The sequence below is a fragment of the Xiphophorus maculatus genome, chromosome 5 (genome assembly GCF_002775205.1).
Source record: "Xiphophorus maculatus strain JP 163 A chromosome 5, X_maculatus-5.0-male, whole genome shotgun sequence".
NCBI classification, from domain to species: domain Eukaryota; kingdom Metazoa; phylum Chordata; class Actinopteri; order Cyprinodontiformes; family Poeciliidae; genus Xiphophorus; species Xiphophorus maculatus.
The window spans coordinates 14044166-14070062 of NC_036447.1; the positions used below are offsets into that span (position 1 = coordinate 14044166).

At 36.9% G+C, this 25897-nt stretch overlaps 1 protein-coding gene across 1 annotated transcript; it reads left to right on the forward strand.

Moving 5' to 3' along the window:
• On the forward strand, positions 1 to 25897 carry ugt8 (UDP glycosyltransferase 8). Its single transcript, XM_005813054.2, has 6 exons — positions 1 to 213; positions 9026 to 9858; positions 14598 to 14740; positions 19751 to 19827; positions 20527 to 20746; positions 21744 to 25897. Exons 2-6 carry the CDS (start codon positions 9028 to 9030, stop codon positions 22108 to 22110), a joined length of 1638 nt encoding a protein of 545 aa, XP_005813111.1. The 5' UTR covers positions 1 to 213; positions 9026 to 9027; the 3' UTR covers positions 22111 to 25897.

The following is a 25897-nucleotide window of genomic DNA, read 5'->3' on the forward strand; positions in this document are numbered from 1 at the left end:
CCCGCCTTTCACCACCCCCCTGAAGAAGGAGAGCGAGTTTCACGCTTTCCTCTGCCATATTCGATTCTCGGGGACCCATTTAAACTTCAGCTAATGTTTTTTTTTTCCCACGCAAAGCCTATTCTTTGGTTTTAACACGTGAAACTCCGCACAGTAAATTCGGGACTGCAATTTTACCTCTCCTTTCTTTCTCCTGACCCGAAAGTCTTAAAGGTAAGGCCATTGAAAGTGCGATTTACAACAGGTGTACAGCACAGTTTGCCTATAGGTAACACAGCCAAACTGTTCGCCCCCATTCTTCTTCTTATCTGCTACGTTTAATTTAAGTAGTTATTTTTGCCATGAGTGAGGGGAAACTACTTTGTTCCCATGACGGATTTTCTCAGTTTGTTTATTTTATTTATTTAAATTGCGTTACAACCACATCCTTGTTGCAGACTCTCAGGTGGAGCCAGTGTCTAGTGTTGCGTTCAGGAACTTTACGAATCATCACTACCCGAAATTTAGCCATCAGCGATTATGTAGTGCTTTTGTGTGTTTTTTTGTGTGTTTTTTTTTTTCATTTACCCTTAAAGACTTATGTTTTAGTCCATAACGATCACTGTCTTAAACATTGGTTTATAGTTGTAATTTTTATTTGTGTGTAAAAATCCCACTTACTTGACGTAAAAAAAGTATTTTATGTCAGGTAAAGTGCCTGTACTTGACATAAAGGTATCTTAATCAGGGCTAATTGAAATTGTGTGAATTTTTTCATGAATGACACATGAGATGTTTTCTAACAGCTTTTGCCTAAATGTCTAGGTTGTTAGTTTTGTCACTGCATGTATTCGTTTAATGTTGATGTTTGAACGTAACAAACTGATAGCAAACGCAGCATTTTTGACGCCCTAAAGTCATCGGTAATGCTTTCACAACTACGATAGCGATCACCTGATGGTACAAACAAATTGTTGCTTTCCGTCTTGCTGGCCTATGGGTGTGTTAACAACATTTTCTAACATGCAACGAGAGTCGCATGTCAAAGAAATTAAACTGACACTATAAGTATTTCAAACGATACTAAGATCAGGGTTAAGAAATTGCCCTGATAAGAAATTTAAAAAAAAAATTCGTTTATTTATGGCTTTTGATTTACATTATAACCAGCGAAAATGTGAACGTCACAAAAATCATGTGCCTTTTACAACATAGAATATAGCAACTTTTTTTTTTAAGTAAGATATTTCCGCTTGAATTCTCTTTTAGGTAAAATGTTACAGCGAGATCCTGACATTAGGATACAAATTAACTTCCAAATTATTTCACTCAACAATGGTTGAGTGGTTTTAATGGTTGGACTAAATGCCACTGAACTGACACATACCAGACCTTTTTATTCAGTACAAAGGTCACATTCATTAATATAGGACATGAAATTTTTACCATTAAAATCTGTGACAAAGAACAATGCACCCTGCCTATATTATTTTTCAAGGGAAACATTATAGTTAAATCCCAACAGTTAGATATAAATTATTTACTATTTCTGATGGAAACCAGTCTTTGCACATGCTAATTAGGCATATGTTCACATATCAAATTCATTGTATTTTAGTACAGAAGTACATGAAAACAAGATGAACAAGCTAGTTGGTTGATTAAAAACAATTTATCTTCATGTAAGTTAAAAATGGGCCTGCCAAGCCAAAATCTCACAAATAAGTCCCTGCTTTTATTAACTTGATTAAAAAAAAGATAACTTAAATTCTGAGTTTATTCATGTTTGCATGATAAATACTTGAAAGTGCAACCCGCAGTCGTAGATAAAACATTGTTTTTGTGGGAATGATGGAGCTAGTAATCGTAACTCACAACTTAATAAAAATTGTCTGCTCCTGATGCTCTAAATACCTACTAACTTTTTCTTGGTAAACAAGACACAACATTTATATGTTCAGCATAGGTCTTTGGAAGTAGCTAATGTATGGCTGGTATACTTGACTGCCTGTAGTGACTGAAGTATTTCAAAGGCTTTGGCCATAATCACCTAAAAAGTGTTACTGTCAGTCTTGCTGACTTGAAATGTCCAAGACAAGCAGAAATTGGAGTAAGCTATTCATGCTAGAGTAAAATGTGTAATCCACCTACTTAGTGTGAGCCGACTTTTATCCTTTGGTTATTCTTTGTGGCATTACTTCAATAATAACAAATGTATGTCTCAGAGTCCTCACAAAGCCAATAAGTATTTTTGATATATGAGTTAAATCCATCTTGACAGGATATTGACACAGGTATAAGATACTTTTGATATGATGACCTAGAGTAAAAATAGCACAGTACCACAGTAATGATAGATGGATTATTAAGGAAGTTGCGTAACTTGCGTAACTCTAACTGAATTGCTTTTTCCAACAATTTGCCAGTCAGCTTTTAGCTTGTAGTTTTGCAACTGTGTTACCCTAAAAAGAATAATTGGTGGTGGTTCTTTAGTTTCCACGATGTAACCTGAAAGGTCCTCCGTCAGCTACGTTTCTCTTGTGCAAGAAACGTGCAGCAGCTTGCCGTCATCCTGCTAATCGATCTTATACAGTGATGAGTGGGGGAAAAAAAAGTTGGTCTCTCTGGGTTAGGGACATTCACTATCACCTCCCTGAAAGGACTTTGAACTAGAGGATTGGCATGTTGGACAATTTTGGTAGTTTGGAAATCACAACCTTCTTAAAAACTTGTGTACCTTGGTACCGATCCACATCTAACCCTCACTGCTGCAGATGAGGAAATATTTTTGAGAAATTGGTTTTGTGATGGAAAAGATCAGGGAAATTGTTAATGTGCACCTTCTTCCTGTGTGCCTAATGCTAGCTTGATTGTATTCTAAAATAACTTGGGTTATTTTGCTAACTGACCTGGGTCACACATTGACTGATTCAGGTCTGTGTTAATTTAACACAGTAACAAAACTATATTTATATAGCTACATGCAGTCTGCAAATAGCAATACGACTACTTTTTAATCTTCCTTTGGCCTCTCACCTGAAAAACAGTTTATGACCCAATACTTTGTTAAACTATTTAACTCTTATCCCTGAATCATAAAGCCACCATTGGGGTTATCAATGTTACAAGTGATGCATCTTGGATTGACAATACCTGTTGGACTAGTTCTTGTATTTTGACGACTGGTAGTTTTAAATCAGCAAAAAATATGTTCGGTAAGGACAGTAGATTTATAGATTTACATGAGTGGACTCCTGCAGCTAAATGTCTAGTAGCTTCTTTCTAGTGCTGTTGTCTGTCTTTGGACACTTTTAATATTTACAGGAGTTATTTAACCATAGACATAGGTTGGCCTGTGGTTGTCTGTCTGTCAAATGCTGATGAAGCTTTAAAAGATAAGGGCATGCTGAGAGATCATGTTGCCATTACAAACAGTGTCTCATGTGCCATGGCATGGGAAAGTCAGGTGTTTTTTCTTTCCACTTCCATTCTGTTTTCAAAACTATTGAAGATGTTATCTGCTCTGGTGTGTCCTCGTCTTGCTGTTGAGTGTTTTGTAGTACAAGTAATTGGACACGCTGTCATATTGCTGACATATATGCTGCCGGTGTTTTAAAAACTGACCCTTGGAATAATTCTACACTGGCATGTTAGATTATTTTTTAAATAAAATTTTCATTATACAGTCATACACTGATTGCAAAGCTGACATGATTTCATTCTTATAACCCACTTTGTTTTTGTGTGTACGTGTTTCTACGTACTGTGAAGACACACCACACCTTTGATAAGTCTTGTTGAATTTTTTTTACAGTACTGAAAAGATAGGAGCCTGCCACGTGTTTGATGTCAGATCTGACCTTCTCAGAATACACAAGTAAAATTCACCTTTTGCTACTGTGGAAGCAATTCTGCCCCAAATCAAGAAAACATCATTATGGGGTTTAATTATAGTATGATAAAACAGGTTATACATTTCTTTCTTTTGGTGTTGTAATAGATTTGCTTTTCATTGAGACAAAACAGGAAGTTACAATATGGGCCAAGTATTTCAATGGCTTAAATAGAAAAGGTTTTTAACATTCACATGTATATTGTATGCAGATTAAGCCTTTCTGTTGTACTGTTGGACAGATGTATATCATGGAGCTAAGGCAGAAAAACAACACAATTATGTGTCCTGTGGCTTTTTTTTCTTGGTACAAAATACATTTTCTGACTGCAGGGTGCTTGTAGGGTATATTTTGTTTGCTGACAAACTGGTCATTAGTTACACAAAAACTGCCAATTACTGTGAGATTTTTCTGCTCTCTCTTCGTCAGTGAATATGTCTTTCAGAGAGAGAACTTCTGCAATAATTTTATACAAGATTGTATGTTGCTAATGTTTATATTGGTAGTTTTCCTTTTTTTTTTTTTTACATATATTGATTTTAATTGTTTAAATCCATGACTTTAACATACTTCCATTAAAGGAAAAATGTTTATGTTTAATGGTTAGATACAGTTTGGAAGAATAAATATTTCTTCCAAACTGTTAGAAAATTCCACAAAATTTCTTATCAAACGATCCCCTTCATCCACATGAAGCTGCCTCAGGGTAACTAGACCCGATTGTTAGTAATTTAAGTCATGATGCATCAGAGTCCTGGGTAGATGGCGACTGGTTTCTATAGTTACTGTCAACAGTCTGGACTTTCAAGTGCTTGTTGCAATATACTCTGGACAGTGAAAAACAAAATGGGGACCCATCTTGAGTCCTCTTACAAGCCACAGCTGTTTGCAGAGACGAGTCGCATACTGTGCACAAATAGACAACTTATTCACTTCATAGTTTACATCCTACAAAATAGATATTTGGGTAGCAGAAATGATAATTCTGTCATTTCATGCAGATAAATGCTTATGCTAGTGATAGCTCTTATACATCCAGTAATAAAATACGAAAGACTTGATATGCTACTGGACTGACACAAAGAACTGATCATTAAACACTTTTGCTTTGGGTCTGAGTCTTGCTGACATATCATCAGTCTCTCAGTAGATGCTTTAAAGAATATGCAAAGAGCCTTTTCAGTATTATTCATATGTTTCGAGCTGCATTTGTCACAACTCCAAACTTAAATGTATTTAATAGAGGTTGGATTTGATAGACTGCAGGGTTTCTCACAGAAAACTTGCTAAACCCGGTGCTCAAGGTTTAGCAGTCATCAGTCATTGAGCCATCCGCCATGTTTTTTAATAAAAAATGTTTAAACAGGAAATTTGAAAATGTCATTTGATAGTTATTCATTTTTGGAAGACTGAAAGATTAATGCCTTAACACCAACTATAAAGTCTTACAAATGGCAATCATTAAAAAAAACACCTAATAAATTAATAATGCGAAGCCTCATGGGGCAGAGGTAAAGCCTGGTGGCTTGCCAGGCTTAGAATACGCTGAGGGAAATCCTGGACTAAAACCAATATAAGATGTAATTGAAAAATATTGTTACATACTTTTTAAATTTGTGTTTGTTGTTGTTGTATTGCTGAATTGTATTGAAATTTTGTTGCAACTTCTAACAAATTGCCCTATTTAGCTCTGTACATCCTCCCATCCATTGAGTATCCTCAAAAAATAATTTTCCATCACCATGTTTCACTGTGTTGATGATGTGATGTGTTCAGGGACATGTTAATGTCATTTTGCATGTAGGCCAAAAAGTTCAGTGTTGGTCTCAGTTGACTAGAGCATCTTCTTCCGCATTTGACATTTTCCCTACATGACTTAAACCAGCCTGGAACACATAACATCCTGAGGCTTTCTTTCTTCAGATTTTCTTCTTTCTACTGTTTCCCAAGTCCCTATTTTGTGAAGTGTACAATTAACACTTTTCCTCTAAGCTGTTTCTACCTGAGCTATGGCTCTCTAAAGCTTTTCATGGACCTCTATCCTATCTCTCTGGTTAATGCTCTCCTTAGAAGGCCACATCTAGGTACATTGTACTATACTCTTTGCATTTTAAAATGATGGATTGAACAGTGCTTTGTGAGCTGTTCAAAGATTGGTATGTTTGATTGTATTGGCTCTGATAACTCTGATTTTATTGGCTCCTTGACTTCATCCCAGACTTGTATGCTGTGTTCCTTGGTTTCATTGATGCTGCTTCTTCTCTGATATTCTGTAACAAACCTATGATGCCTTCTTATAAAAACTGAATTTATGATATTAAAACATTAGATAGCTAAATGCTATCTAATGTTTAAGCATCTTCTGAAATTATCACTTTGGATTTTGTTTTGGGTGTATCAGAGTACAGGGGGCTGAATTTATATTCATGTCACATGTTTCATTTTCATTTCTCTCATCAAAAGGCCTTTTTTTCCCTGGTCCATCACATAAAATTTAAATAAAATAAATTGAAGAGCATTGTTTCAACAAGACAAAATCCTAAAAGGTAACTGCAGGAAATTGTGAACATTTCCTTCTCATGTGGTGTTTTTTTCTCTTTTTTTTTCACTTTTGCTAAAATCAGCATGTCCTCTAAGGTGAAGCAACCTGTAAAAAGAGAGCATATAGGGACGTTTAAAATAACCAACATAATTGAAACTCGTCATAAGGTGGTCAATCATTAATACAAATGAGAGCCACAAGGAATGAAAGTGGGCCTGTAGGAGCAGTGACATGATAAAGGCTCTTTGTGGTTGTGTTTGTGAATAGAGCGGCTGGAGGTTTAACTGGAGTGACGTTGGTACTACCCACACCATGTCAGCGATGGCCCTGCACACACTGGAAGGGTTTAATCCAACGACGTCAAACCAAAACAGAAGCTTAAAAGTTCTGAGACATAAAAGCTGCACAGATCTAAATGTTGAGTCTGTTTGGAAGCAGTTGTTCCATTTTTATTTTCCAGTAACCATATTTGAGTCAACAGTTGTTTTTTGTTAAATTGACCAACGGATCCGATGATCAGAAAGCTGACAGAAAAACTTTTGATTATTGAGGGAGGTCAAGTAAATTAAATCTGTCTAAAGGAAAAACAATTGGATGAATGATGACACATCTTCTCTGTAAGGCTGAGGTCTTTGTGGAAGAAACAGAAAATGCATAATTTACATTGACACCTTCAACGTCACCCTTTAAATGATTAGATAATGATAAAAGGTGTTTTTTTCTCACCCTCGGTAGCCTACCTGTAAACTTAGCATTATTTATTGGGATGCACAATCATTTGCGTCCCACAATCAACATGCTTTAGTTAGACTCATTGTGGTTACACTATCATGATGCCTTTTAGCCAGTGTTGCTGGTCTAGCTGTGTTTGTCAGAGACTGTGAAACTTGTTCTTTTATGTCAATATACCTACAGTATATAGTATATATATGCAGAGAAGGCTTCATGTCAGGCTTTTTTTTACTTAGTTCATTCCTTGTCCACCGTTTTTGTGTATTGCTGGATTGATGAGAATGTATTCCTGTTGTTTTTCTTCATTCATCATAGAACATTTATTTAGAGGACAAAAGATTTCCAGGTTCTTCCACAGACCTCTCTGCTGCTAATTGCAAAGATGTTCTGTAGGGTTTAGTTGATGACCATTGAGGCTGATTTTGTAGTCACTCCTGTGGGGATTTGAGCAGCTTTTGGATCATGCTCTTGCAGAAATGCCAAATGACAATATGTTTACAGTTTGAGTTAAAATACCTGTAGTGTTTGGCAAACTCCACACATTTATGTTTGTATTTTGTAGAAAATATGGAGAGTTGTTTCAGTCAAAATGAAATCACACTGGTGTTTATTTTGTGGCACTTATTTTGTAAAGCAACTTCATGTATTTCATTAACTTATTTTTTTAAACTCCATTTTAATTTCTGGTCCTTTTTATTTCACATTTTTTATATTCAACCAAGGGGGGAGAGTTTCCTCTGTGTCTGTGGGTTTGGTCAAATGAAGCAAACATCAGCATCTTCATGAGTTTGTAGCTTGTCCTCGGGCAGCTTGCTCAAGTTATACGGGCTTGAGCTGACGTACTGAACCGGCTGATGTAAGAGGCAGAATATCTTTGGAGTATAGGAACTTGTCTCAGTTTATTTATAAGCTCTTGACAACCTGAAGGGACTGATAAGAACACATGAACATAGCCTAATTCCCCAGCTTCAAAGGGAAAGAAAGGCCTGTCACCTGGCCTGCTGATGTGGCAGAAGCAAATAAAAATCAGATGTTAAATGATGTCACTCAGTTTCATTAGCAAACCAGCATGTCAGCTTCAAGTTCTCATGTTGCCATTGTTGTTGTCATGTTACCTGTTAAGCAATTTTTGTTACTGGTTACATGAACCCAACTGATTCATGATATGGCGCTGGACAAACCGGGCTTAGGGGAGGGGAACACTGTGCTACGACTGGCCATTAAGGTTGCAGGGACTAGTTGTTTGAATCAGATATGAAACCCACCAGACCCACTCCAAATAGAATATCCCCCTGAATATAGGAATGTGAGCTTAAAAGAGCCTGACATAAAAACAGTTAAGAAACAAAAGTCCATGAAATATGTAAAATAGCTTTAGAAAATAAGTCTCCCAAATAAAACACCATTATGAAATGAATAAACAATAAAATGGATGCATAAATCCTGAAATAAATAAATAATTCCTTCTCAGAGAGAGTTAATAGGTTCTGTATCAGAGTTTGCCAGGTAGTTCTCATGAAAACCCAGTGTGACTTAGCTCCTTTAGAGGCAGCTTTACCAACATGGATAACTTTATTGAAATTATGTCTTTTTCAAGGAAATACTCATTTTGTTTATTTATGATGAGCATTGTTCTATTGTTTGTAATTACTGCATTTTTTGTATTTTCTAAATTAAAATTTTGTATGACATCATCTTAGATACTACACCACAATCTAAGATAAATTGCATAGTGTTGTACATAATTTCTGTTCTTTTCTCCTTTTACAAAGACTAGAAATTTTATGTAGGACATTATTTTTAAGGATTTCTTTTTCTGCCATTTTTATGTTCAACATTGCAAACATATAATCTACTTTTTTCTTATCATTTTTTATAGCCATGTTGTTGCCATCGTCTCTGCTGCTCATTCTCAGCTTCCTCACCTGGAGTCCCAGTGCAACACGGGCCGCTAAAATCATCGTGGTCCCACCCATTATGTTTGAATCGCACCTCTACATCTTCAAAACGCTGGCGACGGCGCTACACCAAGAGGGCCACGAAACCCATTTTCTAGTTTCAGAGGGCCGTGAGGTCCCACCCTCTCCTCACTATCATCTGCAGCGCTATCCAGGGATCTTTAACAGCACAACAGCTGACAACTTTCTCCAGTCCAAAGTCAGCAACATCTTCTCCGGCCGCTTGACATTTCTCGAACTGTTTGACATCCTTGACCACTACTCTCAGAACTGTGATGCTGTTGTTGGCAATGGTGAAGTAATGAACCGCCTGAAGGAGGCCAAGTTCGACCTGCTGCTAGTGGACCCCAATGAAATGTGCGGTTTCGTTATTGCTCATATCTTGAGCGTGCGATATGCTGTTTTCAGCACAGGCTTGTGGTACCCTGCAGAAGTCGGAGCCCCGGCGCCGTTGTCGTACGTGCCAGAATTCAACTCACTGCTGACAGACCGCATGTCCTTAATGCAGAGAATTGCCAACACAGGCGTCTACCTGGCACAGCGATTTGGAGTCCATTACATTGTATTACCAAAATATGACCGGATTATGAAGAAGCATGGAGTAAAGCCTTACGCAGCCATGGCTGACTTGGTGCAGGGGAGTAGGCTGTGGATGCTGTGCACTGATATGGCTCTGGAGTTCCCAAGGCCCACCCTCCCCCATGTCGTCTATATCGGAGGCATCCTCACAAAACCCCCCAGCCCACTACCACAGGTCAGTACAAAGATGCGTGCTTACGGTGTGGAAAATCTGTTTCCCCGTGTAGATTTCCTCAATTTTGCTTTTTTTGACTCACATTTTACAGATCATTAAACAAATAATAATGACAAACAAAAATCTCCAAAGTGTAGCTTTAAGATGATGATTTCATTTATTAAGGATAAAGGCTATCCATACCAAACTGGTCCTATGTGAAAATGTAATTGCCTCCTTAATCTAGAAACTGGTTTTGCCATATTTGGTGCCATCATGCCTTTTTATGGGGGAAATTTGTCACACTGTTCTTTGCAGAGCTCTCTTATTCTTGATTACTGTTGAATCATTCACATTTCTCTTAACTGAGGCAAGTGACATCCAAAATTATAAATGTCATTCTGGGTTCTTTTGTGTAATTCTGGATGAGTTGTTGATGAGATCTTGGAATAAGTTTAGTAGACTGGCCGCTTCTGGGAAGGTTCATCACTGTTTTATGATTCCTTGATTTCAGGATGATTGCCCTCAGTGTGTTTTGCTGGAATTCAAAAGCACCATAGATCCCTTCAACTTCTTCAAACCATTTTCAGAAGAATAGATGTTAATGAGTTTGTTTCTAATTATTAATTGAGTTTCTGTTGATCAGGACATTATGTTCTGCTTTTTGAAAACTTTTAGCCTACTTCATGTCTGTCACTCAGATTCTATTAAACACTTTTCGTAGTACTACAGGTCAGGGAATATTCAGAAATTAAGCTCAGCTGTCCAGAAGAAAAAGAAACACTAATTAATAATTTAACAAGCAGAGCAGTTATATTATCACATACGGCCAGATTGGTGTTGATTGCTCTTTTCTTTTATGAGATGAAATTATAATTTGAAAACAACTTTATACAGTTTCTAATATTAACCTTAATCTGATATTAAATTGTGCTTGATCCTAATCTGCAAAGGGTGAAATACTTTTTACAGCAGCATACAAAACATGCGCTAAAAAGTTACTGATTTGAAAAAGCTACAGTTTCTAAACCATTTGAATTTTTCATCATGCCATTGTTACAGTTCAAAGTTCCTTCATTAAAATGCCAGAGACGGTTCTGCAGTGAGTAGAGTTTGGAGCAAAGCTGCTCCACACTTGCGCCACTCTACTTGTTTCAGAGCACCACCAGCCCATTCTGATTACATTGAAGACAGCCGGCTGCCTGGGAACTTATGGGCTGCAAGCTAAAGGGCAACACCAATTACTGTTATTAATGTCTTTTGAAAGTAGAGTTGGTATAATTAATGTCTGTAGTATGTCTGTTTTAACCAGAGTGTAGTCAATTCAACTGAACCCTGATTATTGGCCAACTGATATTAATATTAAGCAGAGGCATTTTTATGATCCTGATAAATTGGGGACTTAGTTCAGTCCAGAAACAGAGGCACCTTTACAAGAACAGTAATATAGATTGTAAATAATTTCATATTAAAATAATATGGATCATACCGTTACCTGTCCTTGGATGGGTTTTTGTATGTTAAACAAATTAGTATAATCTTTTTACTTGGCTGTTTTTATTGTTAGCAGCCTGAGTAATGACTAAGAAAATGTGCTCTCATACTGGCCTGTAGAGGAACTACATACTGCAACAGAAGTTGTAGAAATGCACACTTCTTACAGGCAGTGCCATAAATATCCAGAGCTAAGTGCTTGTAACCATGGCCATAAATATAGTGCTGCATGAAGACTTGAGTGTAACTACGCCATTTTGGAAATGTGTTGCCTCACGTGCAAAATTTGTTTCTTGCTCCCTCATTGATTAAGGAAAGGTTCAATGTTTTGAAGTAGTACTTTGGAAAATACTTTTTTTCCCTCTCACATTGATTTTTTTTTCTTACTGATATTTCTTTAGTATCATCAGTCCCTGCTGGTTTTAAGTTACAAAATATATTTACAGTAAGGGCAGAGGCAAGAACCTGTTCTTGTTGTTTCACAAAACAAGCTAATTTGCTTCTTTATGCTCCTAAAGTTGTCTAGCCTTCAAGTATGATATTTTTAGGTTTTTGTTATATAACACTGAATTTCACACCATTAGTAACTTATCCCTGTTAATTTTTTTTAGGTAGTCCTTTTAGCTTTTCTTTCAAAACGTTGAGTATATTTCTTCTCATTGTTTTTTATCACTATGTATATCTTATCACATCCTGCAACAGACTGAGCCTTCATGGCCGAGGTGGGGGTTAGGACGGGCTAGAGCTGAATGCATATGGTAAATCTTAAACAGATGATAATGGCAGCTATGGGGAGCAGAGGCGGGCGGTGACGGGAGTTAGTTCAACGTTTGGGCATTGAGAGCGCAGGCCGTCGGTATCTGCTGCTGGGGGTTTTAGGAATGCCACTCGAGGCGAATAGGGAGCATTGTGCCGTACTGTGTGGAGGGAGTTATAATGGAAGTGGACGGAGAACGCGCTCATTGTTCTGAGGAGAACTCTGGGGACAGTGGGACTCTTTTTAAGAGGTCACTAAGGCTGTGTTGTAGGGATGGCAGGGCTGTTCCGCAGGGACACTGGGCCCAGTGTGCCCATGAGGTTGCTCCGTGCCAGGGCCGACCTGAGCTGCTGCAGCTGGACCGACAGTCCCTTTCCTCTAATTGTCCTGTTCTCCAGTGACTTCAACATCCTTAATTAGTCTGTAACTACTGCTCATCAATACAAACTCCCATAACAATTTACCTGTGGTGCCCTCCCGAATGCTTGGCAACCCCAACCAAGAGGGACAAGGAAAACTTAAAATAAATTCATCTTTTTTTGCTGTAGCTTTCTTTATGCAATCTCTAGAGATATTTGTATCTACCTCTCTTGACATTCTGCTCGCTAGGTGAGGTGGGAAGAAAAACAAAAGTTGTTCTTCAGTCTTGGGTGTCTTTGTTTTGGTAGTTTTAAGACTTGAAAGTATATCTCTGACTGTAGACAGGTTTACACCAATAGACATTTCCCCCTCAATTCACATCCATCTTTCTCTAATCTGGCATGTTATTTTGCATTTCTTGACTTCCTTTATGTTACGGGAACCAGGGAATTTACTGAAAAATAACTATTTCTTAACACTGAATAAACGGTCTCAAATCAAAGGTTGGATTTGTCATGAAGAGATTATACTACTGCAATAAAATGGTTCCATATTTGTAAAGGGTTTTAAATAATGTGGGTTGCCATGTATATTTTACTTGAGAAAATTTCTTAAAAATGTTCTAAAAAAATCATTCAGATAAATATCTATTCTCGTGAGCCAAAATGGAGAACCTCTTCAGTTTTCTTTGAGCTCCTCCTCTTATTATTCAGAAAGAATTCATTGTGTAACGACATCCTGTAATATGACAACCATATTCCAAGTAGCGGGTGTGCTCAGAAATGAGAACAAGTCCCCTGACGAGATCGAGGAACCAGTCTTTGTCTTCCAGGAACACAACCTGGACAGAAGTAGTTTCCTCCCTTTATGTCCCAATGGGGCTTACTGCTCAAAGAAATCTAGTTCAATTAAAATTCAATAACAAATCTAAAATCCCACAAGCTTTCTACTTTGGTTTTACTTCTTACTATATACTATATATAGTTAAACAATGGTGGAACTTTACGCCAGATCTGACAAGTAAAGTTTTAAAAATGTATCCAGAACAGAAATTTTTTTATAAATTCTTTTTTAAATATCACAAATGTGCTAAGAAGCAGTTTTGAAAATATCTACAAAAATGTTTACAATACCTAAAAAGAAAGAAAACTACATTTTGCTGGTTAACTGGTGTCAGTTGAGCAAAGGCTTAGCATTTCGAGAAAGACAGATTACACACATTTATTTGTCTTTTTTGACAAAAAATACAGCTTGTCATTTTTCCTGTGAATATTTTGCTGTTCTAAACACAGCACTAGTAAAACTATTTTTATTTAAAAAAATTGTAAGTTTTTTGTCATTCATTGCTCTCCATATTTTCAGAATAACTGGAGATATGTCTTTGTTAGTTGACACTTTTACGTATTTTCCCATTCATTGTGCAGTTTCTTAAATCTGCTTGTTTTGTTTCATCATTACGATTTCCTCAATTCTCTCTATGAGCTTTAGGATCTGTGACACTGAATTATTAACCACTATCCACCTAAAAGTCCATTCAGTTGGAATTAATAGATCTTCTTTTGCAGCTGGACTTTAAATTTGATGTATTGTGCAGCTCTTTTATGCAGTCCTTTTTTAAAATCTAAACTTGTGTAACGTTCACAAACAACATGATCTTTCGTAGACGGTGCATCAGAAAATGTATTTAATTTATTACATAGAGATGATCAGAGTAAAGGTTTTAAGCTAAAATTTAAATATTAAATTTATTCCCAAAAGAAATATTACTGTCGTTGGTACCAACTAGAGACTAAACACTTACGCATTCCAACATCGCATTTGCTCTTTAATAAAGTTATTGATAAAATAACTTTTCTCAATTTGTAAATCTAGAAAAACATGACGGAGAAATAAATCATTTCCTTATTTTTACTATCACTTTATTATTGTCCCTGCAGGGAAATTTTCCTTGTGGTAGTTTGAAACATTTTTCCTTAATGTCATTAATAGTATCCAATCAATCAAACCAAAGACGGTAAATTGTAACATTGTTGCAGCTCCGGTTCTTTGGATGATTGTGAAGAGATGAAGAAACAAAGTTTGGGTTATAGATTAGCATGCTGTTCTGAATGTGTAGCTTATTGTGGCTATTCTGTCTCTGTCCCCTCAGTATTTTCAGGCCCTGGTGAACGACACGGCAGAGCATGGCTTTGTGGTGGTGTCGTTTGGCGCTGGAGTCAAGTACCTCTCCCAGGACATTGCTCACAAACTGGCAGGAGCTCTGGCCCGTCTGCCACAGCGTGTCATCTGGAGGTAATGCTCACATGCACCCGGTCATCTGTCACAGAATAATGTTTGAACAGGATTTTTTTTTTATACTCATCATTCTTGATGTCACATGACGTGGAGCCCCGTAATCAGCTATATAGCTTGTCAGGAGCATTGTAAAATAAAGGCAATGCTTTGTTCCTCAGTGCCGGGCTATTTGCTAAGGTCAGAGTCCGGACCCACCCACATGTGCGTAATATCTTCAGCCATCTCATGCGCAATGATCTCCTTTACTGAGACTTGCCTCTGCAAAATCTAATGACTTCAATTTATAACAAAGAAACTACTTCATTTTAATTACTGCATCAGGTCACAAGAGTATAAAACGCTGGATTAGTTTATTTTCTAAACTTCCTCTTTGCTGGTGTATAGTAATACACATGAAGACTGATAACTACAGTAATTGCCAATGTGCTTTGGTAGGTATAACTTACATAGGCAAAGTAAGGTATACCTTAGGTAAACCATTGGAATAAAAGCATGAGACCTGTTCTGACCTTTAGTGTAAGTACAGTATAAAAGAAGAAATAAAAGTTTTTGAGAAAAGAGAGAAATTGAGGGGCTGTGTTTTCTAACCTCTGAACATGTTAATGCTTAACTCTTATCTTTGTATATTTAGAAGGTTGTTAGTCATTGACTACAGTGACACTGATTTCTGAGTTGTTCTGATCCTGTACAGGATTGGGAAATTCATCATAAAATTGACTGGTCTTCAATATAATATCATCTCCCTAGAAATCCAATAGTAATTCACATCACTCTTCATGATCTTCCCATCTGAAATGCTCTGCTGACCTTTATTTAGGAATATTTGTGAGCACGAACATTATCAGCTCCAATTTTAGGGACAACCTATATCGATCATTATGTTTTCGTTCACCTTTTCTTTAATGTTCCATAATGAATTGTATTATAAACAAGATTAAGATTAAGTTTTGTTGATGTTACATTTGTTTTTTGGTCAGCATATAACATACAATAACTAAGTATCTATGATTAGGAAAAGTAATCCCACACTTTTCTTTCACTGACATTGTTGCTTAGTCTTTTTTTTTTGAATGAGTGAATCTTTGTTTAGACTCCACACATCATGAATAAACACACAGGAAGCAGTGAAAGGACAAAGTTCAAAGTTGACAAACCACATTCCTAACTTTGCAAAGATAGGAAGGACGACAGGGAAGAGAATGCCTTTTCTGTGCAGGAGATAAGAGAAACAATACATGTTAAACGTGTTAGTGTTGCTTGGCTTGTGATTTAAGAAGCTGATATCAATAATCTTGAGACCAGATGTGCTACACATTATTTTTGTTCTTTTATATGTATAGCAAGCTCAGTAGTTCTCATAATTAAGATGCAGCATGCTGTCTTTCTCTATTTTTAATGTAAATATCAGGTTTAAATGAGCTAAAAATTGGTGCATTGTTTTTCTAGATTACTATAATTTAGTCAACTAAACTAGGGTTATTTTGGAAACAGGATTCCAGTGATAAAATAACGAGAAGCTGATGTCAGTTACGTAGCACCCAAGGAAGTTGACTGTTTGTTGTGAACACGACCCTGATGAGACAGTTTTTTTTATGGTGCCACAGGAGAGAAGTATCCCAGTCACATGGAACATGACACCTTTTATTGCTCCAATTTACTAAATGTTCCCATATTTACACAGCCAAGCCTCACATCCACATAATGGTCACATATGCCTTATTCAACTGCAGGGTAGTTTTTGTGTGGCTGCATCACATTTTAATTTTTTAGTTTTACATACAATCAAAATTAAATCCATGAACTGATGCATAAATGAAGACAAAGAGAAGATTTTGTTTAAAGGCTTTCAGTGTTTATTAAAACCAAGAGGATGTAAGAGATGGAGGACCAATGTGTTTGAAAGGAGGATCAAACCAAATGAATTGTTTCATTGATAAATGCCTCCATGAATGCCGGCTTTGATTGGCACAACAATGAGACAAGGCTTTGTTGACTCTGGATAAAAGACTTTGAGTCAGGGAGGGAAGCAGACAGAGATGGACAGATGGAGGTTGTTTTGTAGCATGCATATGCATCATTAACGGAAATGCTTTACACGCACACTCTTACACATCCACCGATCTCGCACTCTGCTTGCCTTCACACAATGACAAGTGTTAAGAGTCTGGGTCATGCAGTTCGGTCACTCTTTGCCAGTTCAACCTTCTGCAACCTTTTGTTTTCTCAGATTCACCCATTAAAAAAATGTGTCTATTTTTACTATTTAAACATTGTGACCATTCCAGGTATTTTTCAGAAGAGCGGCATACTTTGATTAACAATTTGATTTGATAGTGGCAAACATAACAAAAAGTGCTCAGCTAAAAAAATTTTTTTGTTATATTCCATATCCCTCTATTATGGAGGGATAGGGTTACAATCATGATCAGTTCCAATGTGATCAAAGATCTGTTGATACCTGTGGGTACTGTTACTAGTGCACAACACCTGTGTGTATTGCTAAAAGCTCCTGTAAAGTTGTATTGATGAAAATAATTTATATGCTCTGAAGAAACTTTAATTTTCCCAGAAATGCTTTGACTGCCCCAAAGAGAAAAGACTCAACGTTTTATGGACTCATCAGACTAAGATATTTCTTTTATTTTCTAAGCAATTTGTCAGACAACGTTCAAATACTGTAAACCTTTCTGGCTCAGGGATCATGGTATGCTGGTGTTTTTCATACTATGATGTTTGGCCAATTTAGAATACATAGAATACCAGGAATACTTAGTTTGAATAGCAGGATCATTAGTCGACGTCATGCTACTTCAGCACCCATTATTCTTCACCTGTAGCTTGCTGAAAGAAAGTAAAGAATATATTACTAATTATCTGGTCAAAAAAAGCTACATATAAAACAACAAACTTATATTTTAGCTTTAGATATAAATAATAGTCAAGTACAGCAGAGTTAATTATTTTGATTTTACATTTTTTAGTTTTAGGTTTTAGAAATGGTAGAAAACATTATGATTACTTTATTTTTGCAATTGTTTTGAAATAGAAAAAAACAAAAACAGATTGATTATGACATTATTTAAAAATTTTTACCAGGTGCAGTTTGCAATATGAATAATTGTTTTTCTTGTTTACAATGACCCAGACTTTATACATCAGTCCTCCTGATCCAGACAAACTAATTTAATAGTTTGTCTGGATGTTACGTAGTCATAGACATCCAGCATCTGATAGGATGGCCGGGAATTTCTGGAGGATATTTTTAATTTATATTTTATCATTTTTATTTTGTATTCTTTAAATGTTTCAAATACTTGATGAGCAATGTCTTCTGTTTAGTAAGTTGAATTTTGGGTGGTAAGCCACTAAATTGATGAGAGTCCTGTTTGTGTGTTGTTTGTAGACCAAGTTTGTTCATGCTATCAAATTTGTGTCTGTTTTTTTTACTTGCAAACCTTTAGAAAATTTGGCCTTTAGATTGTTAATAAAAATAGATTGTTAGACCAACCAAAGCATGTGCGTGCTCTACAATACATCCCGGAAGCTGCACGACAAAATATCCCACACACCTCACTGGCGATACCATAGATATAAAATGACAGACAGATTATTATCAACAGGTATTAGGAAATTGCTGAAAAGACTGCTGCTATTTACAGTGCTAGTTAATATTAAACCCTAATACTAAAGAGATGCATTCCATTCACAGTTCCTTCATAACTTGGGAGTCATCCAATTCTTTAACTAAATCTTTGTGAAACACTATTTTATGAACAATGTATTTGGATAGGCAGAATTTTTTTTCTTATCCTATCGTTATCTAAAGAAAATAAATGGTGGTGAACACTGCATGCAAACTTTATACGTTTTTCACATGGAAAACTATAGATATATTTTTAGGGAGGAAAGAACTTCTGTACATATAATAAAATCCACTCATTAATAATTTAAAAGTTTACACTGTGCTAATTTAATCAAATAGGATTTGATTTTACCATGGTTTTACTTGCTCACATGCACCACCTGGTGGCTTTTGGTGGAAAAAAGTAGCTACAAAATGTTTAATATTGATATCAAAATCCATCAAGAAAATGTATATAAAAACATTTGACAAAATGTAGCATTTATTGCTTGTTTCATCATTGATGAATGTATGTTTTTTATGATGCAAAGCACTTTAAACTGCATTGTTGCTGAAAATGTGCTATACAAAAAATCAAACCCGAGTCCTTTACTCACTGATTAAATAAGATAAGGAGACACTGACAATATCCACAAATCGTTCTGGCATTGTTTTATTGTACGTACATAGCATCTATTAACTGATACATATGCGGCTGAGCTGACAGGCTTGTTAGTGGTTGGTCCATGAGGCGTGTGGTTATGCGAACAATATGACATCATGAGTTATTACTTTAGAACTTGCTTCTGATGTGAGTAATGTATTAATATTTTCCTCTCTTTGTATATTGAGCTTCTGTGTGAATGTATAAAAGGATGTTAAAACAACTGTGAACTTCATTGAATTACTATATACCTTGTTAAGAAGTTTTGTTAGAGCTTGCAGAACATAAATCAGTTTAATTATATTGTGCACAATAAGGGGATTAATTTAATGGTTGCTTGTTTGACTGTACACGGAAACCTTAAAAACGCATGTCTAAATCTGAGTACTTTCAACAATATTTACCTTCTAGACATTTTGGATAAATACCTCTGCTTCAAATCTGAAACAGAGGTTTATTTAAAAAATAAACAGAAGGAAATGAATTTTTAGTTTGTATTGTTAGGACCTTGATTTGTCTAACTCTTAGCATCTCACATGGCTGAAAAAGTTGGCATTATGCAAATAATTTCAGTTACTCCCATTGTGTTGTATGTGCCACAGACATGGTACATTTGAAAAATATTGCAGGCTGGAAATGAACCAAGTCCGAGTATGTCTCTTCTGAATTACTTGCATCAGTGTCGGGTCCTTTCACTATGATTTTCTTTCTTTTCTTTTAGATTCTCTGGAATTGCACCCAGTAACCTTGGCAACAACACCAAGCTTGTTGATTGGATGCCACAAAATGACCTATTGGGTGAGTGCATGCCATTTATGTTTATCCTGGTTTTGTGTACCGTGTTGCATGGTCCCTGAAAAGAACATATCATCATAGAGTTGACCTGAATTCAAAGTCCAAATAAACAGACACTGTAAAATACTCTTGTCAAACGAGCTTGACAGCCTTGGCCATGCTGACATCTCTATGAACTATGGAAAACTCCAGGAGTGCATTAGTAAAAAAAAGAAATAAATAAAGTAATAGTTAAAATAGAGTTATAGCTGGATATCTAGATAGCTGGATAAAGGGACTTGCCCGGTTGTACCTGATAGACGTTTCAGAGACTCATTAGCCGCTTTGGTGGTAAAATCTAAATGTGAATGCTATCCGTGTTCTAAAGATGTGTGAACAAAGGCAGCAAATATTTACACATTTCCATGTTTGACCTTTTCAAAGGTCAGAGTAAGTAACTATGTTGGCACAAAGGGAATACATGCTTAGGTTTGCTTTGTTATTATAAAGAGGTGTCCAGGTATTCAAACAGGCATGTGATAAAATCAAGATTTTATGGAGAACCTTTTGAAATAATGTTTTTAAAAGATATGTTCTACTTAAAATTAACAATCTGTTGGATGGGCTGAGAACTGTACATATTTATATCAAAACAGGACTGCAGGAAACACAGCATGTTAATAGTTACTAATGATTTCAACACCAATGCTTCCTACCATTCAGGCCAACCTCATACTAAAGCCTTTCTGAGCCACGGGGGCTTAAACAGCATCTATGAGGCCATGTATCATGGGGTGCCAGTGGTGGGTGTGCCTCTCTTTGGAGACCACTATGACACCATGACTCGTGTGGCAGCCAAAGGGATGGGAATCATGCTGCACTGGAAAGACATGACGGAGGAAGATCTCTATGCTTCCCTCAGCACTGTCATCAACGACCCCAGGTTGGACTGATTTAGGTCTTCTCTGTTATGTGTTATCCTTACTTGTACATTTCTTCATAAACACCTCATGCAATGCTTTGAAATGTATTAAACTTTTTATTTATTTTGATTTTATGTGATAGACCAACACAAAGAAAATAATTGTGAAGGAGAAGAAAAGTTATTATACAATAAAAATCTGAAACCATTAGACAACTATTGGTTTTGTTCTCATAAAATCTAGGGTTTCATTTATAAATATGGCATATGCAACAACCTGGGCCTGAAACATTTCAGGCCTGAGGTGCTGATACACTCTTCAGGAGGCAGTGGCTACTGCCTCAGGGGTAGCCACTGCCCAAAGTGCAGAGAAGGCACGTTTTAATAACACTGACACCCGTGAGCGCTCCATTGTGGAGCGAACCTTCTGCTTCCTAAAATGCTGGCGGCAGTCTGTAACTTGTATTTTCACACCACTACTGTGGCTACCAAAAATGATAGCTTTTCAACTCTCCACCTCACTCACATCAACTTCTGCCTTGTGAAATTGTGTTTTACCCATTTCTCTGCGGTTTCCATTGTTGACCATGAAATAACATTGATTTGCTGACTCATTTAAATGCAGCAACATTCATGAAGTAGTTTGCATTCGCCTTCCATGGTTGAACATGGGTGTGTAGGGGACAGAACCTGAGGCGGATATAGCAAACGAGTTGCAGCTGTTATTTATATAGTTGAAATTGGTTTCTGGTGTGTGTTCTCATGGTCTCATAAATCAAGATTTATTTTGCTGTATGCCATTTTCAGCTTTTGGGTGTAGGTAGACTTAGACCCTACGTAAAGTTCTATGAATACCCTTACATATAGCTAGCAGAACAAACTCCAATGTTTAAAGAAAGCCAAAGGAACTCGCAGCTTTGTAACGTGGAATGGTGTTCTCTGCATCTCTTTTTTTCATAGTAGGAGTTGTCCCCATGTTTTTTGTTAATCCCCAACTCTGCTGTCTTCCTGTTCCCAGGTACCGCCAGCAGGCTCGTCTCCTCTCCCACATTCACAAAGATCAGCCAGGCCACCCAGTCACCAGGGCTGTGTACTGGATCGGTTACATTCTCCGTCACAATGGCGCTAACCACCTGCGCTCGGCTGTGTATGAAGTGTGCCCCTACCAGTACTTCCTTGTGGACGTACTTTTTACTGTTGCAGCTGCCGGCGCTCTCATAGTGTTTTTACTGCGTAGGTTGGTACGTCGCCTCAGGGGCAAGGCCAGTGACCACAGCAGAAGAGTAGATGGCAGCATGACCAATGGACACTGTCACTCTGAGAGCATCGCCAACGGGAAGCACAAACGCAATGGTTCCTTGAAAACCGAGAAGAAGATAAATTAGTTTCTGAATGGCGACGTGAGGAAGAAGTTGCCCTAAGGACTCAGTTCTAGGTTTGGTTCATTGCTTTGATAAAAGCGTGGAGCAAAAGCTGTTCTTAGGTCTGTGTCAACGAGGCAACTGCTACTCAGAGCAAGCACAAGGCTGTAGGAGGATACACTGCGTTGTGTGGGGACAGCAAGGCATCGGGTGCTCCAAATCTGTGTGTATGTGTGTGTTTAGATGAATGTTTGTGCTATGAGGCAGAATTAACAGATAAAAAAAACTATAACAGCAGCTACAGCGAGACACTGCAAGTTGTTTTTACGGATGAAATAAAGGAAGGACACATCTATACGAGCATCTCATCTACTCCATGTTTTCTGCTGTCTTCCTCAGCAGAGGGAGGACCACCAAGCCTTCATCCTAGGAACAAAAGCAACAAATCAAACAGCTTTGGATTGATCCTTTGTTTTAAAGTGTCTGGTGATAACTGTAAATAGAAGAAAAATCTATTTATTGCTGCTCGAATGCATTTTAATGATGCACCTTTTTAACCTTGTCTTATTGTTTAATTTATTTCATCTGTCTGTCAGAGATGTGACAGTATGACACTCCTTATTCTGAGATCACATCTCTCTTCGTATTGGTGAAACAAGCAACATTGACAGGAGCAATCATAAATGTGCTCTGGGTTTGTAATGTAGTTGCATTGTTCAGTGCACGTGTCTGACTCATCCTTGTCAACATACACAATTTTCCCTTTTCACATGGTAGTGCCAGCTTGTGAATGAAAGGAGCTCAGTGTCTACCAAACTCTGCTTGACCTCACTGTGTGAAAAGGTGATTTTATTAGTTTCAGCTATTTTTTTCCCCATTAATTCTATTAGCCGATTGTGTATAAGTGAGCAGAGCCACGCAGTCCCATGCAGGGGAGGATGAGTCAGAGCATTACTCATTTATGATTGTTGCTACTGTAGTCCTGTTTCTTCATTCTGCTTCCGTAATCTATTTATTGCAGTAAAGATTTCTTACCCTATTGCCATTTTCAGGGCTACACTTGACTTTGTACATCATTTCTAAATTATGTGTACTAATTTCAACTCATCACAATTGCTAGCCTTAAATTACTTTTCCCACAGTTTTACTTTGATAAGCCTGGAAGACATTGCTGTTGCCGTCCATGTGCAAACCAGCAGACTTTAAAGAACTTATTATAATTTCAATGCTTGAATGAAAGGCTTTATATAAAATCTACAGGGCTCTCTAGATTATTGGCACCTCTACTAGATATTTTCAAGCAGCTGTTGAACAAATTATTCTTACGCTTTACCATAATTTCTCAATATATGTTTGTCATTCTTCAAAATTTTTGTATAATTATTTAGTAATCATTTACCCGTTTCCCTTTAGAGTATGTGTATGAAGTCACAGAGGCCTGTTTCAATACCTGATGGTGTTTTTGTTTATTTTACATTTAATTTCTATGTATAAGAACTATTCATAGGTTACTCAAAACTTTTTGTTTCCCTGGAGAAACAACTATATCACCAAGATGCCATTTTCTTTTTCACAGTACACAAAACTCTTCCAAATGGAAAAGAACATGTTATTTGAGTAAGACCAATGTGTTTTGATCTATGCGAGTAAGAAAAGAAGCAGAAGAAAACGGCTACTCATTCAAGCTTGAAAATATCAGCACAGACAGTATTAAAAATTTGAGAAAAAACTCAAACTGTGACAAGCAAGGTCACTTAGGAGAAAAAAAGCATTAAGCAGCACATATCATGCTACTCATCCCAATCGAAGTTGACCAGTGTTTGTAAACTTCACAATAATGAATGACTTCATACTTTCTAGGAGAATGTATACGTAAAGCAGGGACCCATTTCTCGTGGCCACTCTTCCAAATGGGAAAGGGGGGGGGGGAAACTATTCCTATGTCAGAAAATGGGCTTTAGTTGCACCATATTTAACCCAAACTCATCTTCTCTCTGCAGTGGAAAAGGTTGGTAAGAGAAGAGCTACCAACATTAGTCAGCAGTAAACTTTTCATGTGTCTGATTATGCTACTTACAGTAAAAGATCAATTATTTTCTAACTTTTAAAAAAAAAAAACCTCTTTACCAGGAGTGCCAATAATTGCTGAGTGCACTGTATGTTTCCCCATCTTTTCTGAGTTTTATCATACATCGTTAATCTTATTATGGGAATGAGATGGCTCTACTTTTAGCCCTATGAGATTTGTTGACGTTTTTGTTCTATGAAATTAGAATGTGCAAACAATTGTGTGTTTTTAAGCTGTCTTCTGTTACTTTTTTTTTTTCCTTTGTCTTGTTTCTTGGCCTTCTTTAGGAACAGATGGGTGAAACAAGATCAAAAGAAGCCATAGTGTAAAAGAATAATGATTCTTTTACAGTTTCTTGTAATGTGACACAAGCTAAAAGTATACATAGAGCTGGGAATATTTGGGCAACAGCAACCTCTGCTCATTGGCATCCGGTATAGTGTATGCTTTCTGCCCAGACTCATATAAGCCTCAATCACAGGTAAAAGCTGGGATCTGTGACACCCTCCTTGCTTTTAGTAAAAGATCCCTGAAATAAATTTCTCTTTCGTTTCAGTAGGATAATGTCACTCTGAACATTTTCTGAAAATCCAACCTTTAGATTGAGAGCATTTATTCTAGTGGGGGCCAGGGGCGTGGGAACACTTAACTGAATTATAGCTCCAACAATTGTTGGCACCCCTAATATTTCCTATATGGTTAATTTCTATATTTGATTTACTTCCTTAAGAACCGTTTGTAACCCCAAACTTTTTTGTTTTTCTGCAACAAACAAATCTGACACAGAAGCCAATTTCTCTTCAAAGCCGGAAAAACAACGGAACCTAACGCTACACTAATCCAGATAAATAAAAACAAGATGATAGCTAATCAGCTAAGTTCTTATAAATACCCAATCAGAGCAATAATTAGAGTATTTTAAAAACATAGAATTGTGACATATGTATTGAAATGAGGATCCAACTTTTATGCAGAGTGAAAAAGACAAAAAGGGAAATAAAAATAAAAATTCTCCCTCACCCACAGTTGTAAAACTGCAGCAAATGTTCAGAAGTTGTTCTAAGCATCTTACACAAATTTACCCGGGGTGGCAATAGATTTTTTTAGGGTGCTGTAAGTGTTAAACTAAAGAAAATGTTCATTTGAACAACATAAAATAACCAACTTAAAGGGGGGAAAAACTTGATCTCTCTCTTTCTGTTTCTCTCTTTCTCTGTGAGCTACATTTACACTTGCAACACACATCCAAGCCCTGCTGAAAAACAACAGACTCTTATACTTGAATCAACTTTCTCAATAATCATCTGTCATGATATCAGCAGTCAGGCTCTGGTAGTAGGTGGCGTTGTAGGTGCTACACAGGCTATGAACAGGGTCTGAAGTTTAGAAAATGTTTGATATTTCTTCCTTGTCATGTTTGCAGTATTAATATTGTAGCCCCAACCTGTAAAAGAAACCGTTGATATTTTTCTTTAATGTCTAGATTCATGTCACTAGTTCTGTGAAGTTTGTATGTCATCAGCTTGAATACTGCCTCCGTTGGTGCACATACTACCCTCTCTCATTGGACCTCAGATGTAAAAATTCTCCTTTGTCTCTCACGCTGTTTAGATTTTGTTTTACCCTCTTTATGGAATTATATCTTTTCTCTTTTTTTCCCCCCTTCCATGCGTGTCTTATGTTGTAAATAGAATGTGAACAAAATACTAACGCTGAATAAAAGTCAAATATTTTGTTCGCAGA

Excerpts from the sequence above, each read along its gene's own strand:
- ugt8 (XM_005813054.2), top strand. The coding sequence starts at position 9,028 with ATGTTGTTGCCATCGTCTCTGCTGCTCATTCTCAGCTTCCTCACCTGG. Across the intron at positions 9,859-14,597 it reads CCCCCAGCCCACTACCACAG|TATTTTCAGGCCCTGGTGAA; the intron begins GTCAGTACAAAG and ends CTGTCCCCTCAG. Across the intron at positions 20,747-21,743 it reads ACTGTCATCAACGACCCCAG|GTACCGCCAGCAGGCTCGTC; the intron begins GTTGGACTGATT and ends TCCTGTTCCCAG.